The 15,781-nt window shown below is 48.7% G+C and overlaps 1 protein-coding gene across 1 annotated transcript in view; it reads left to right on the forward strand.

Annotated features, from left to right (window-relative positions):
- adcy8 (adenylate cyclase 8 (brain)) overlaps positions 1–15,781 on the forward strand; it is a gene marked incomplete at its 5' end in the record, with an annotated part of 85,830 nt that overhangs the window by 47,100 nt on the left and 22,949 nt on the right. The window contains 3 exons of the mRNA XM_083928064.1: positions 10,551–10,748; positions 14,949–15,049; positions 15,530–15,731. Coding sequence (XP_083784190.1) covers positions 10,551–10,748; positions 14,949–15,049; positions 15,530–15,731 — 501 coding nt within the window. The remainder of the gene's footprint in view (positions 1–10,550; positions 10,749–14,948; positions 15,050–15,529; positions 15,732–15,781) is intronic.

Genomic DNA, 15,781 nt, shown 5'->3' on the forward strand with positions numbered 1-15,781 from the left:
AGAACCACCGTAGGCCTCGTGCTCGTACACGTGCGCACACTCGTGCTCGTACACGTGCAAACGTGCTTTACTAAAGCCCACCTCTCCCAAACGGGCCGTGGACGGCAAGCGTGCCGCTCCTAGACGCGGTACGGTTGCACTCACACTGGTCAAAGGAACTAAACTTTACCCGTTGGGTCGTGTTTACTGCAGATTTGGTCGATGAAAAGATTCAAAAACAGTCGACAAGACGCACAAAAACTCCGAGGTCTACGGAAAGATCTGGAAACAAAGCCACGCATCGCCATGACGTCATCAATGCGTGTGACGTGTTACGGCGTGATGACGTATAGGCAGCAAGAAGCATTCTCCGAGGCCCAGGTAGTGTGAGTACAAACGGGCCTGGAGGGGGGACAAGGACCCTAAAGCACGGGGCACGGGACGGAGGAACAGTGGGAGGGGGCTCTAAAGAATCATTTCCCAGCTCTGTGAAAGGCAAAAACAGAAAAACCCGCTTTCCCTCCCAACAACCAGAGCCACAACTTCTGTGTTTGGTCTCGTGCAGCCATGAGCGAACAGTGAACTCTGCGTTACCTCCTGTGTGTGAATGAGGATAACCCCCCCCCCCCCCCCCCTCTGCTGTCAGGAGCTCTTGGCGTTTGATGAAACCATGCGTTTGGACTGAGAGGGACGTTTTGTTTTTTTCCTGTTTCTGAAAAGTGCCACGTCTTTGTCTCTGGCACAATGAGCGCCTGTCAGCACAGTCATTTCAAAGATCCTCTCTTTGCATATCAAAGGCTCTCAAAGGACTTTTTGAAGTGTCTTTTCGGAGCCGAACTTCTCCCTCGCCGGTGGTTTTCTCTCCTCCGGGTCCCGTCTCCTCCCTCACTGCTCGTCACATTCACTCTTCAGCATCGCTGGATTGACGACAAGGTGGAATATTTTGGTGTGTGTGCGGAAACAAAGAGAGGGAGAGGAGTGAATGAAAAGAGGCACGTGTATTTTAATTTTGTACATTGTCCAGGACATTATAACAGAGACAGGGACGGAAACCGTGCACACACACACACACACACACACACACTTCAGAATAAACTCTTGGCCGCTGTGCAGGTGTTGAAAAGGTCTCTTCGTCTCTAGTTTGTGGTTGTATAGTTTCATGAAGCTGTGATTCTCCTCGAGGTCAAAACAGCTCATTTGAGACGATGAAGTGTCTCCTACGGGGACGGACGTCGTCACACAAGAAGACAACTGGGCTCATTGAGTCCACAAGAGTCTCATGTTTACAGTCACCGTGCATTCACACCAGGAGCGATGGAGGTGATTAAATCGCCCGAACGCGTCGTCACATTTTTGATCATCGCTTCAATCGCAGGTAGCAGCCGAGGCGGCTAGCTATCTGAAGCTAACTCCTTCTAAGCCTACACTGCTGTTGTGCTAAATGTGAAGGTATGCTAATGCTAATGCTAACAGGGATCTCACAGTCTCCTGAAGCCCAAACGACTATTCGATTGATAGAAGTAAAATAATAGATGAATCGACATCATCATCACAATCATCTTCATCATCATCATCATCACCATCTTCATCTTCATCATCATCTAGGGCTGATATTCGTATCAAAGGAGCTGTGAGTCGTGGAGGACGAGCGCTGACATCAGACTCCCAGCTCTGTGCGGGCTCTGTGCGGGCTCCGTGTGGGCTCTGTGTGGGCTCTGTGCGGGCTCCGTGTGGGCTCTGTGTGGGCTCTGTGTGGGCTCTGTGTGGGCTCTGTGTGGGCTCTGTGCGGGCTCTGTGTGGGCTCTGTGCGGGCTCTGTGTGGGCTCTGTGCGGGCTCTGTGTGGGCTCTGTGCGGGCTCTGTGCGGGCTCTGTGCGGGCTCTGTGCGGGCTCTGTGTGGGCTCTGTGCGGCCTCTGTGCGGCCTCTGTGCGGCCTCTGTGTGGGCTCTGTGCGGGCTCCGTGTGGGCTCCGTGCGGGCTCTGTGTGGGCTCTGTGCGGGCTCTGTGTGGGCTCTGTGCGGGCTCTGTCCGGGCTCTGTGTGGGCTCTGTGTGGGCTCTGTGTGGGCTCTGTGTGGGCTCTGTGCGGGCTCTGTGTGGGCTCTGTGCGGGCTCTGTGCGGGCTCTGTGCGGGCTCTGTGCGGGCTCTGTGCGGGCTCTGTGTGGGCTCCGTGCGGGCTCCGTGCGGGCTCCGTGCGGGCTCTGTGCGGGCTCTGTGCGGGCTCTGTGTGGGCTCTGTGCGGGCTCTGTGTGGGCTCTGTGCGGGCTCTGTGCGGGCTCTGTGCGGGCTCTGTGCGGGCTCTGTGCGGGCTCTGTGCGGGCTCTGTGTGGGCTCTGTGCGGCCTCTGTGCGGCCTCTGTGCGGGCTCTGTGTGGGCTCTGTGCGGGCTCTGTGTGGGCTCTGTGCGGGCTCTGTGTGGGCTCTGTGCGGGCTCTGTGTGGGCTCTGTGCATCGGCTGAGTGGCTCTGTCTTTACCTCTTTCATGCTTCGCTGTGTGCCTGCTGGCTCCCATGATGCACAGCACTGTCACAGCGCCTTCACCTCAAAGGCGGTTGTGCATTTCCTCAGAAGACCCAAGTTACTCAGCGTCTCTACGCTGTGAAATCCAAGCCAATGAGAGACAGGTTCATGTGCACAGTTCTGTTGTTCTGCTTTCATGTCTGCTAAGAAACGACGTCTGAGGCACATGGGAGCGCTGGCCTAGTTCATTCACATTAAAGCCGCGCTGTGACGGCGTCTGTGACACCAGTTATTAATGACAAACATGTTCTCTCTGTCATGAGCTCCACTTCAGCTCAGGATTTCAAATCACATCCAACTAAGAAAGGTTTGTTTTTGTCAATGGAAATTAAATTGGACGGCCCGTGACTGTGAGTAACAATCCTCTGTCTTTGTCAACGTCAGCTGTGGAGTGATCTAAATTCAGGGTGCACTCACACTGTGCCTCCGTACCGTGACCAGACAGGTGTCACGGCTAAAGTCTTGTTCCTTTGACCATTGTGAGTGCAACCACACCGCGCCTAGCTGCAGCCAGCTTGCCGTCCACGGCCTGTTTGGGAGAGGTGGGCTTTTGTAAAGCACGTTTGCACGTGTATGAGCACGAGCGTGCGCACGTGTTGTCTCAAAAACAAAAAATAAGTCCAGCAGTGGGGTTGCCAGGTTGGTCAGACCCGGCCCAGTAGCTCTAGGAGACCGGAGTCTGTTTGAGCCTGTTTGAACCCGTCCCCTCCAGAAAATCACAGCATCAAAACAAGGATTAGAGGAGTTTGACTGACAGTTAGCGTTAGCCGTTAGCGTTAGCCGTTGCAGCTAAGTGCAGATGAAAGTGATGTTAGCATCAAGGAGCAGCGTAGCCATGTGGGCGTGCGTTTGAATGGCGTTCCTCTCCTTTCTCTCAGTCCATGGAGTGAATGCTCGGCCTATAGTGACTCTGGTTGTTGCCCGTCTCCGCTCACTCAGCTGCTGGGACAAAGAACGCCCCCTTCACTGAGGCTCCCAAGCAGCTGCAGGATTGGCTAACTCCATTTCACCCAGTGCCAGCCTACAGTAGCTGCACCCAACAACAGACAACCCTGGCAACCAGCAATGCCCAACGCTATTGGCTGCTACAATTGAAACATATTCTACATATTTAACCTTTAATAAGCATCTTATAATGACTCATAACACCCTTTTTACCCATGAGCAAACTTTTATTACAGCGTAAATAAATAAATAAATAAATTAAGTGTTACCAAAATAAGGTTCTTCTTCCACCCTGCAGCCTGAGGACTTTAATTAGCATTAGCACATTAGCGTTAGAAATAATGAGCAGTTGAGGGTCATTGGTGAAAACGTGACCTGTTGACAAATCAGCTTCATTAGGAATCAGTCATGAATTATGTACCGAGGTTCATGAAGATGGGTCCCGACGCTGTGGAGGCATTTCTCACAGCGTTGGTCCAGATCCTCCACTCGCCCCCGGAGCGTGTTTGTGTTTCCAATCCTTTAAAGAGCACCGCTTTTACGGGAGACTGTTAATAAACTCCTGTGTTCATTCTTTAAAAGTCCAAAAATTAACAGAAAGTGTCCAAAAGGGATTAACACAAGGTGTCCGCGTAGGCAGGCGGCTGGAGGCGAGCACATGGCAGGCAGGGCGGCGAGGCACCGAGCTGACGAGGAGGACAAAAACAGAGTTAGTGCGAGATAATCTTCAAATGTTAACGAGTTACCAAGACGCTGAGAACGCTGGCGACAAGCTCGACCGATGAGGGGGCGTTATCTGGCACAGGAGTCAGAGCTGGCTTCTTATGGAGCAGGTGATTAAGTGGAGATGGGAACCAGGTGTGCCTCGTTGCGCCTGCCTGAGTGGGTCAGCCCCGCCTCCTGGACGCTCTCCAAACTGAAAGTAAAAACACAGAAACGAGTAACTCAATAACTCAACAGTCTCTTCTCGTTTCCTCACTTAAATCTGCCTTGAAACCAGGAGAAAAAACGTGTGCTAAAGTGTCCTCTAGGAGCTAAAACGTGTGCTAAAGTGTCCTCTAGGAGCTAAAACGTGTGCTAAAGTGTCCTCAAGGAGCCAAAATGGGTGCTAAAGTGTCCTCTAGGAGCCAAAACGTGTGCTAAAGTGTCCTCTAGGAGCTAAAACGTGTGCTAAAGTGTCCTCTAGGAGCTAAAACGTGTGCTAAAGTGTCCTCTAGGAGCCTAAACGTGGGCTAAAGTGTCCTCTAGGAGCATAAACATGTGCTAAAGTGTCCTCTAGGAGCCTAAACGTGGGCTAAAGTGTCCTCTAGGAGCATAAACGTGTGTTAAAGTGTCCTCTAGGAGCCTAAACGTGGGCTAAAGTGTCCTCTAGGAGCATAAACGTGTGTTAAAGTGTCCTCTAGGAGCCAAAACATGTGCTAAAGTGCACTCTAGGAGCCAAAACGTGGGCTAAAGTGTCCTCTAGGAGCCAAATTGGGTGCTAAAGTGCCCTCTAGGAGCCCAAACAAACATATGTCCCCGAATAAATCAGGGCAGCCGAGCCATGACAGCTTCAAACCAAAGCAGTCCTGCTGCCGTGAGGGAGTCTTCTGTTAATCCGTCACATTTCCACAACATGTGAGACGCATCCAGCACATGGGAATCCTCTGCTCCTGTCCGTGCTCACACTGTCTCATCTCGCATCTCCACTCGCCCTTCGCCCTCCCCCCTCTTTCATACGTTGGCATTTCCAAGAGGCAGACATGTTCTGTTACGTATCATACATGTACAGTAACCTCGTACTGCTGCCCCGTACAGCCAACCGCCGCTCCGGGCAACATCACGCCCAACTCACAGAGAAATGTCAGAGAGGGAAGCATGTGCCCTTTAGGAGCAGTGCTTCCTCTGGGACGTGCACGCCAAAAACAATCATGGCAGTGCGGCTCATAGCGCTGGCAACCGCTCCCTTTGAGCCCTCGTGTCTTGACTGGATGGCCGAGGGCTGGGATCTTGTTATGATTATAAAGTGACCTTTGAAGCGTTAGATCCACCTCTCCAGTACAGCGCTCTTCTCTGGGATCCACATCGTACCTCCGTGGCCCCAGAACAGGGTCTGTGGTGTGGTGGGGCTCAGAGCCCAGATAGCAAGACGTGTCAGGATGAGTTCAGGGGAAACGGTACATGTACGGATCGTGAGTCGCACTTTATCGGATCTAAGAAAGAAGATATGTAACACACGTGACAGCAGCTACAGTGTTTTTGTAGCTTTTAAGCTACGTCACGGTGGAAATCTGTTGGACATTTGAAGTTTTATTCAAAGAAATCTAAGAAAAACATATGGATCCTCAGTAAGGATGTAAATAAATCACTCTGTGTGTAAATGATCAGTGTGTGATGTTAGGAAGTCAGTGGTTTCCTAACTACTGAAGGGAGCTAATGAAAAATAACCTGACTCCTCCACATGGATGAGTCTCCTGGTCTCAGCAGATCCATCTAAACTCTGGTTTAAAGATCTTTTGGGAAGGGGTGAAAATCCTAGTTTCTGATTGGATAAACCATCTGTCCGTCACCAACACACGGGCCAAATCAACCAATCAGATCAGTGAAGCGTGTGACGTGCTAACAGCGTCGAGGCAAAGCTCAGAAAGGAAACAACATGTGGGTAAAGGAGATTTTCCCTTTGTGTTTAACGTGAATTTACGGATCAAAGGCCCAATTCAGGAGCCCGGTCCATATTCAACAGAAGGATCCAGAGGACAAAGAGTTAGTGAGCGGCTTGCTCCATAGCTGCTCATCTCATCCGTGGAAGCCTCCATGTTGGTTACACTCAACAGTCTCTTCTGTTTCACTTCAATCCACCAAAGAAACCAGGAGACAAAACCTGTGTTAAAGTGTCCTCTAGGAGCATAAACGTGTGTTAAAGTGTCCTCTAGGAGACAAAATGTGTGCTAAAGTGTCCTCTAGGAGCCTAAACGTGTGCTAAAGTGACCTCTAGGAGCCCAGTTGTGTGCTAAAGTGCCCTCTAGGAGCCTTATTGTGTGCTAAAGGAGCCAAAACGTGTGCTAAAGTGTCCTCTAGGAGCCAAAACGTTTGTTAAAGTGCCCTTTAGGAGCCAAAACGTGCGCTAAAGTGCCCTTTAGGAGCCAAAGGCCCAATTTCAGGAGCCCTGGGCGCCTCCCTAGGGAGGTGTTCCAGGCACGTCCAGCTGGGAGGAGGCCTCGGGGAAGACCCAGGACCAGGTGGAGAGATTAGATCTCCACACTGGCCTTGGAACGCCTCGGGATCCCCCAGTTAGAGCTGGTTAATGTGGCCCGGGAAAGGGAAGTTTGGGGTCCCCTGCTAAAGCTGCTGCCCCCGCAACTCGACGAGTTGAGATGAGATGAACTAGTCTCCATTGCTTGCCTACCTATCTACTGTACCCGCCCCTTTGGCCGGTGACTGAAAAAGTACATGTTTGAACCGCGTGACATGTCTCACTGGCCTCCGTGCTGCTTCTGGTGCATTCATGACGTCATTGTGAAGCACCAGGAAAACAACAAAGGCCTACTCGTCTACTTTATCTTGTTTTCAGGTTTAGAAAACCTGCATATACTAATGTTGGTGGGAAAGGGTATAATTAAACAGCTGCGTGTAGCCTGCAACACGACGGACGACCCTGCGTTCTCCACAGAAGTGCTCGTCTGATTCCACTAAATGCCGTCCAATTGTCTTCATTATAATGAGGCGCGTGTGTTCTCTGTGGCTGATATGTTAATGATTTGACACCCAGGCCACACATTTCACATTCATATGCAGCAGAGGTTTCCGTCGAGTCTCGAGTTCAACTCCAGTGCAGCTCCCTTATCTTCACTGTGTGCTGAGAGCAAGAACGGCCCATTTGTATTCAGTTAAGACTCAGTTCAGGCAGACAAAAGACTTTTAGGAGAGGATTTAGTGGCCAGGCAGACTTCTCCTCATGCTATACTTTATTTGTTTACATCCCATTTCTGCTAAAGGAAGTCTTTGTCAAAGTGTGTTTATTTTCTTATTATCAGTGAAGGGAATAACGTCAAAATGCCTTTCACCTTTCAGGGTGAGCCAATCAGAGGTAAAGTAGAGTGGAGTTACCTTTCAGGGTGAGCCAATCAGAGGTAGAGTTGGGACCTGTACCGTGCTGTACCGTCCTGTCCTGTCCTGTACCGTCCTGTAACGCCCTGTCCCATCCTGTACCGTCCTGTCCCTTCCTGTACCGTCCTGTCCCGTCCTATCCCCTCCTGTCCCGTCCTGTCCCATCCTGTGCTGTTCTGCCCCGTCCTGTGCCTTCCTGTCCCGTCCTGTACCTTCCTGTCCCGTCCTGTCCCGTCCTGTGCCATCCTGTCCCGTCCTGTACCGTCCTGTCCCGTCCTGTACCGTCCTGCCCCTTCCTATAACATCCTGTCCCGTCCTGTGCCATCCTGTCCCGTCCTGTCCTGTCCCGTCCTGTACCGTCCTGTCCCGTCCTGTCCTGTGCCTTCCTGTCCCGTCCTGTGCCATCCTGTCCCGTCCTGTACCGTCCTGTCCCGTCCTGTCCTGTGCCGTCCTGTCCCGTCCTGTACCGTCCTGTACCGTCCTGTCCCTTCCTGTGAAAAACGTGACGTGCCGATCACTGCTTATTATATACGTGGAAGTTTTGCTCACAAACTATGGTCGTTCCTATTTCTTCAGATAGGAAAAAAGGTCATTTTAGAGCGACTTTAGGTGCCTCAACTAGTTCATTGTATGGTTGGTTATCATGGCAGTGGTTCCGTGTGTCTGTGGCGTACACGTCTCTCTCTCTGTGTGATAATCTTTCTGCTGACGTGGATAAATGCCGCCGTTTCCTGTGCTTTGTGAGGCATCGACTGAGAAACCCACAAATTGCGGTCATTTGTAACCTCCAGGTAGCAGCTGTGATTAGACTTCAATCTGCCCCCTAATGATGACCAGTGATCGTCAGAACTGAGCCGACAGGTTAAAAAGAGAATCGAGATTTGTCCCAGAACGTCATTTCTGTCTGGAAATGAACTTTTAATGATCTCGGCGTGATGGATTTCACGTGTTCAACTGTCGGATTGAGCGAGACGAGGTGACGCGTGAATGGCCGGAGACAAATTGAGGTTCTCACACACATTATTGTATTACACCTTTCTCTCGTTATCCCTTTAATGGCTGCCGGCTCTATGCGGCTCTGACACGGCAAAAGGGTAATCTGTCCACGCACGCAGCTGCTGTAAGTCACAGCTAATGGTGAAGAGCTGATGTCAATGGCTCTGAAAAAATGACTCTGATCCTCAGGTATGACCTTCATAGCTTTTACCTCAAGTGCCTCGCTCCAACAAATGTGACAACAGGTGAAACCAGTCACTGGCTTGTTTATTTTCATAGTTTCGGAGAAGTAAACAGGGATAATGTGTAAAGTTGTTGCAGTGAAACCCTATTTTTGTGGGGAGGTAATTTGGGCTTTTAAATTACAGTATTCACAAACATCTATACGCTATAGACTTGATCCAATCGTCCTCGCCTACAGGAGTCTCCATCTTGTCTTTGACTCCGCCTCATTTCCTCTGACCAAAAAAGGGCGTGTATTGACGTTGGGGGGAGGGGCGTACGTCCATCTGGCTGACGTTTACCTCCGAGGAGAAGTGAGGGCCAGAGGCTAGCTGTCACTCAAGAGGCCACGCCCCTAATTATTCATTAACTTTGTGTAACAACTATTAAGGGGGAAGTCCAGGAGAGTCTCTAACAGCCGGATGTGGTGATTAGCTCAGGGCAGCACGGTGAAGGCATTCAAAGGTCTTTTTTAACCACTAATGCTGCTGAAAATAACAGCAAACCTCTGCAGCAGCATGAGAAGAGTCCCTACACACCAAACAAAGCAGCATCAGCGTAGTTAGTGAAGCCAGAGTTTATTAAAAGAGTGTTTTAAAGACTTACTTACTGGCCCCTGTACCAGCTCCTCTCATAGTAAAGTCCATTACAGTGGAAGGAGCCCATTGGTGCTTTGTTTTAGCGAGCTAATCACTGATAGCCAGTGAGGAAGGCAAAGCTCTGGATCTACAGCTCAGTCTTGGTTCCTACCCTCACCTGTGGTCATGAAAGCTGGGTCAGGACCCAAAGAACCAGGTCGCAGGTCCAAGCGTCTGAAATGTGTTTCCGCAGGAGGGGGTCTGGAGTCTCCCTTAGAGAGAGGGGGAGAAGTTCAGCATCCGTGAGGAACTCGGAGTAGAGCCGCTGCTCCTTAGCGTTGAAAGGAGCCAGTTGAGGTGGTTCAGGATCATCTGGTAAGGATGAACCCTGGGCGCCTCCCTAGGGAGGTGATCCAGGCACGTCCAGCTGGGAGGAGGCCTCGGGGAAGACCCAGGACCAGGTGGAGAGATTAGATCTCCACACTGGCCTGGGAACGCCTCAGGATCCCCCAGTTACAGCTGGTCAATGTGGCCTGGGAAAGGGAAGTTTGGGGTCCCCTGCTGGAGCTGCTGCGCCCTCGACCCGACCCCGGATAAGAGGCTGAAGATGAGATGAGATGAGTCTTGGAAGGTGACCTACCTGGCGTTATGTTTTTGTCACAGAGAGAAAATAGGCCAAGCGAGTCGGGAAGTGATGAAGTGGTAAATTAAAACCTGAGGGGACCCTTGTTGTCATTAAATTTCCTTTTTTACAATATTGCATATTAAGTTCTTGCAAAGTTTTCCTGGTTGAGGACAATGAAACAACAGAAGGTGACAGTCGTCGGTGTGTGAACATGTGATTGCTTTCACAAGATTAAACCATTTCATGCTTTGTACATTTTAATTTTCAAGTTTTGTGCGTTTTCATTTCTCCTTTCCAATCACAGCCAAGGACATGACTTCCATTTTTGTTTCATATCGTCTGCATAAATAAAAGCTCGGTCACCAGGAACATGAGTGTAAAGTGAGCGTGCTGCGGGTGAATGGGAGATGCATGAGTTGCTCTTGTCCGTCTGTTAGCGAACGTTGCACCTTGGTCTTCCCTTCTTATTCCTTTCCCTTAACGTTCCTTTTCTTTTGTGTGTGTGTAATGTAACTGAACGTAACTGTGCTTTGTTGAATGAAACAAACAAAAAGAAGGGGGACAAGCAGGTTCATTGTATGTGCATGTGCTTCCCCCCCTAGACTCTGGCTGCCCTAACGAGAAATTCGATAAATCTGCTTCCAAACCATCTCGCACAAGCTTTGCATGTCCACTCTGGTCCTGAGGAAATTAACAAGCGAATAGAGAGCGCCATCGACTTACGGAGTGGCGATAAGTTGAGGAGAGAGCATATCAAGCCTTTCTCACTGATGTTTAAAGACTCCAGCCTGGAAGAGAAGGTAGCTGGGGCTTTAGACGGATCACTGTGTGGTTTTCTTTCTCTCTCCCTCTTCATATCTACTCTTAGACGAAGATTTTTCAGAAGCAAAACAAAGAACCAACATTTTGTTTTCCTATCATGAGTAAGCTAAAGGCGACTGGCCTGTGAACGTTCTCATGTGTCCAGGTCGTCGTTATCCCCAAAGCAATTTCAGTCCAAAGCAACTGGACTTGGTTATTTGTCTAGAAAGACGTTTCACCTCTCATCCAAGAGGCTTCATCAGTTCATGTACGCATCTGACCAGGACCAGGACCAGGCTGGGACTGGACCAGGCTGGGACTGGGACTGGACCAGGACCAGAACCAGGCTAGGACTGGTCCAACTAACTGGTGTGAGATCCTGGTATTTAACCTCACACAAGGCCGATGATTACTGGTCACTGGAACCCTTTGTGCTCCAAGTGCCAACAACCGTCGTTAGAGCGGCAGTGTTTGGTGGGAAGTTGGTTTCGACTTCTTTAGTGCTGGTCCAGTCCCAGCCTGGTCCTGGTCCAGTCGTTGGTGGAAGTAGGTTTGGACTTCGTTAGTGCTCTATTGAGTCTTAACAACAGTTGTTGGAGTCCACCAATGGCCTCCTGTCGTTGGCACTTGGAGCATAAAGGGTTCCAGTGACATCATCGGCCTTGTGAGAGGTTAAATACCTGGATCTCCACACCAGGTAGTTGGACCAGTCCCAGCCTGGTCTTGGTCCTGGTCCTGGTCCTGGTCCAGTCCCAGCCTGGTCCTGGTCCTGGTCCTGGTCCAGTCCCAGCCTGGTCCTGGTCCTGGTCCTGGTCCTGGTCCTGGTCAGATGCGTACATGAACTGATGAAGCTTCTTGGATGAGAGGTGAAACGTCTTCCTAGACAAATAAACAAGTCCCGCTGCTTTGGACTGAAATTGCTTTGAGGCTATCGACACACTGTCGTGTTATCGCAGAGATCTTTATTTTGCTTTGTTTTCCTACGAGAGTTACTCAATCACAAAACACACATATGAAAATACATAAATAATCATTAGTCACGGCCCTAAATGGATTTATTGCCCTTCAGACTCCGTACCAGTGTGCATGACTGAACACAGGGAACCTGATCTCTAACAGTAGATATTAACTCACTCACCGTGTTTGTGTTGAGTTACTGCACAAACTGAACATTATGCACATGTTAAACCATGAAAACAGAGTTTGACGAGCGTAGAGAAGTCAGCTGGGTGAAACAGGGTATTTTTGGCTGATTTGTTTTTGCAGAAATGACAGACCCCCCTTCAGTTTACTCATGACCAAAAGGACCTTATTACACTCTTCTTTTTCTTTTTACAGGAGCACGCTGCATTCACTAACGAAAAGAACATTTCTGAGGGGCCTGTGAATGTTCTCATGTGTCCAGGTCGTCGTTCTCCTCAAAGCAATTTCAGTCCAAAGCAACTGGACTTGGTTATTTGTCAGGAAGATGTTTCACCTCTCATCCAAGAGGCTTCATCAGTTCATGTACACATCTGACCAGGACCAGGACCAGGACCAGGACCAGGCTGGGACTGGACCAACTAACTGGTGTGAGATCCAGGTATTTAACCTCTCACAGGCCGATGATGTCACTGGAACCATTTGTGCTCCAAGTGCCAACGACCGTCGTTAGAGTGGCAGTCGTTGGTGGGAAGTTGGTTTGGACTTCATAAGTGCTCGTCCAGTCCCAGCCTGGTCCTGGTCCCGGTCCTGGTCCAGTCGTTGGTGGAAGTAGGTCTGGACTTGGTTAGTGCTCTATTGAGTCTTAACGACAGTCGTTGGAGTCACAGGAGGACATTTGTGAACAGTTGTTAGATTGTTGAAACTCCTGAAGGGATGAAAGGGCAGCATTGTAAACTGGAGAAACCATCAGAGGAGGAACGACGGTCGTTGGCACTTGGAGCACAAAGGGTTCCAGTGACATCATCGGCCTTGTGAGAGGTTTAATACCTGGATCTCCACACCAGTTAGTTGGACCAGTCCCAGCCTGGTCCTGGTCCTGGTCCAGTCCTAGCCTGGTCCTGGTCCTGGTCCTGGTCAGATGCGTACATGAACTGATGAAGCCTCTTGGATGAGAGGTGAAACGTCTTCCTGGCAAATAACCAAGTCCAGTTGCTTTGGACTGAAATATCCTGTACTTATGACTTTACGTCTCATAATTATCAAGTTGTTTCCGTAGCAACTGATCCCAATGAAACATCGTTTAGCAGCGTTTTGACTGGTCACTTTTATCGCATAGCTATGAGACGTTAAGTCAAGGAAAGAAAATGTGCCCGACTGTTCTTCTCTTTATGAATGCAGTGCACTTCTGCAGCTTTTCGTCCCCTTTTAACCCCATTTTTATTTGTTCCATGAATAAAACTCACTTTTAATCTTTTGATTTTACCTTCATGTTCTCATATTTACCCTTTTGAATCACTCCGCCATCTTCAGAACTTTCCCAATAACCTTCTCAATCTGATCTCCAGTGAGTGTGCAGTGATTTGCTTTTGGCGCACCTTTTTATTCTTTCCTATTTTTATTTTTGCTGCCAAGATTGTGACCAAACGTGAAGCATCCTCTTGCTAATTTCCCCAGCACCCTTTTGAGAAAGAGACAGAGCGAGGATGGGGGCAGCAGGGGTCACGGGGGTTGGAAAGCCTTAGGACTGAGATGAGTCCGGCTGTTGGTCCAGACCGGACACTCAACAGTCCAGAGTCTTGCATCAGCACCGGGACTCTCTTCAGGACACGCTATTGTGCCCAAATTCTTTTTCTTTTATCTCCAAATCACCGATTACTGTAACGAAGTAAAGTCTGCCATGCAAGTGAAAACTATCAAGAAGAATAGACGTAACAATTCTCCTATTTTACATTTTAAATGCACTTTTCCCAAAATCATATCTCCAACATCTGCGCCACGGACAAGTGGTGAAAACTAGTCTTCATCATCTACAGTTTCTCTGTGTTTTGTTCATTTATTAGCATAGTTATAGACAAGCTAATAAAATACAACAAACAGTTATAGTGTAGTGTAAAAATATGCATTACAAAACCAGCATTTTACCCCTAATTTTTGAGGTTAAATCAACGTAGGCTAGTTGTGGAAATGCAGTATTAAAACTGGACTTAGTTAATAGGCTAGCTGCTAACGTAACAGTAGCAGTTCAATGCTAAATTCTGTCAAACTTAACCTACTGTTAAACTTGTTTAACCTACAAATATAAATGATGGTGTAATGCTTTGAGTTAATTTAATGGTGTAAAGCTAAAGTCTAACTTCTAACCTTTGTGACCGAATATTGTTTTAACGGCGTCATCAAATAGATGCTAACACCGGGGAAAATTAGCTGTGTGCTAGCCTTTTTATAGCTCCTCGCTGTAAAATGAACATCAATGCTGTCAACACATGCAGGACCGTACTTTAGTCTAACACAATAAAACCACCTGCTTTAACAAATCCAAAATATTCTGTAAAACCTTCTTAATTTTCCATTTTTGAATGTAAACCACCACCTGAGCCGCTCAAGCTTAGCGTCGCTCAAACGTTCTGACTGCTTTCTCTCATCAAGGTCACTTACGTTTACTGACGCGTATAAATGTCCATATACAAATATGACATTTCACTTGTAGATTCTTTTGTGTTTAGATGTATTCTACTTGCACTTTGGTGCCGATCAGTCAGTAAAAGCACCACGACAGGTGCTCCGGATAGGGACAATACCAGCGAACGGTGTCCGACTGGTGACACGGAGACGTTAATGCACTAATTTGCTCACATTTCATGTCTAATATTCCACTGTGGTCGAGTTACTTACGCTATAAAATCTTGTGACAATAAATACAGTTCACTATCTTATATTTATCAGGTAATTCACATGTTGACTAAGCTTTCAAAAACCTAGCTTAGTTTGGTGCAGTGCTCTCTGTTTGTGCCTCTGACTAAGCTAACTGCTAACAGCTAGCATTGCGCTTGTCAGCTTTGCACCTTCCCCAGGACCCCCACAGCTAACCGACCAGCTCTTGTCTCTTTCTTATTGCTTGTGGTTGAACCATTGAATGCATCTGTGGCAGTGCGTCGGTGTGTGTGAGGTGCATTTTTAGTGTGTTTTTGCTCTTGTGTGTTTTTCTGAAGACCTGCTTCTCCATCTTCCCCTCACCCTCCTTCTTCCTCCTTCTTCCTCTCCTTTTCACGGTGCAGTACTCCCAGATGAGGGACGAGGTGTTCAAGTCCAACCTGGTGTGCGCCTTCATCGTGCTCATCTTCATCACCACCATCCAAAGCCTGCTTCCCTCCGCCAGGTAAACGATGGATACTGAACCACATATTCACATTTAGCAAAAACAACCAAAGTCCCGTCACGCCTCCAGGTTTAGCAGTAGATGCTACAAGTATGTATTGACCGACCGGGTCATTGAGACGGGCACACTGCAGCTTTGCAGGGTTCAGGTAGGGGTTAGGTTAAAGGACAGGGTTATAAGGGGGCTCAGGTCTTCATATAAAGTAGATTATTCCTGTGTTTGGCCTCATTTTGAATAAGCTTCTGTGTGTGGACACCTGCGCTGAGTGCCACTTCACTTTAGCACGTACCCAGGTTAGCTTCTTGTCCACTACTGTCACTTTCAGTTTATTTTTAACAGTTTAGTCAAATGAAAAAATGATTTCAAAGACCAAGAACAAGGAACAACTGTAATGTGACGGGATAGTCCACGTCTTAAATGAGTCGTGAGCCCAGAGCTGATGCTATTTTTGTCATTTCCCCATTCATTGTGTTTCTGCAGGATGGTTACCATGGTGATCCAGTTCTCAGTCCTCATCGTCCTCCATTCCTGTCTGGTCTTAGTTACGACGGCGGAAGACTACAAGTGTCTTCCTCTGGTCCTGCGCAAAGCCTGCTGCTGGATCAACGAGACCTACACGGCGCGGAACGTCATCATCTTCGTCTCAATCCTCATCAACTTCCTGGCGGCCATGATCAACATAGTGAGTTTAGTTTTTGCGTGATTGCAGAACATTTACAGCGCTAACACCTG

The sequence above is a fragment of the Echiichthys vipera genome (assembly GCF_963691815.1).
Source record: "Echiichthys vipera genome assembly, chromosome: 15".
In the NCBI taxonomy this organism is placed as follows: Eukaryota; Metazoa; Chordata; class Actinopteri; order Perciformes; family Trachinidae; genus Echiichthys; species Echiichthys vipera.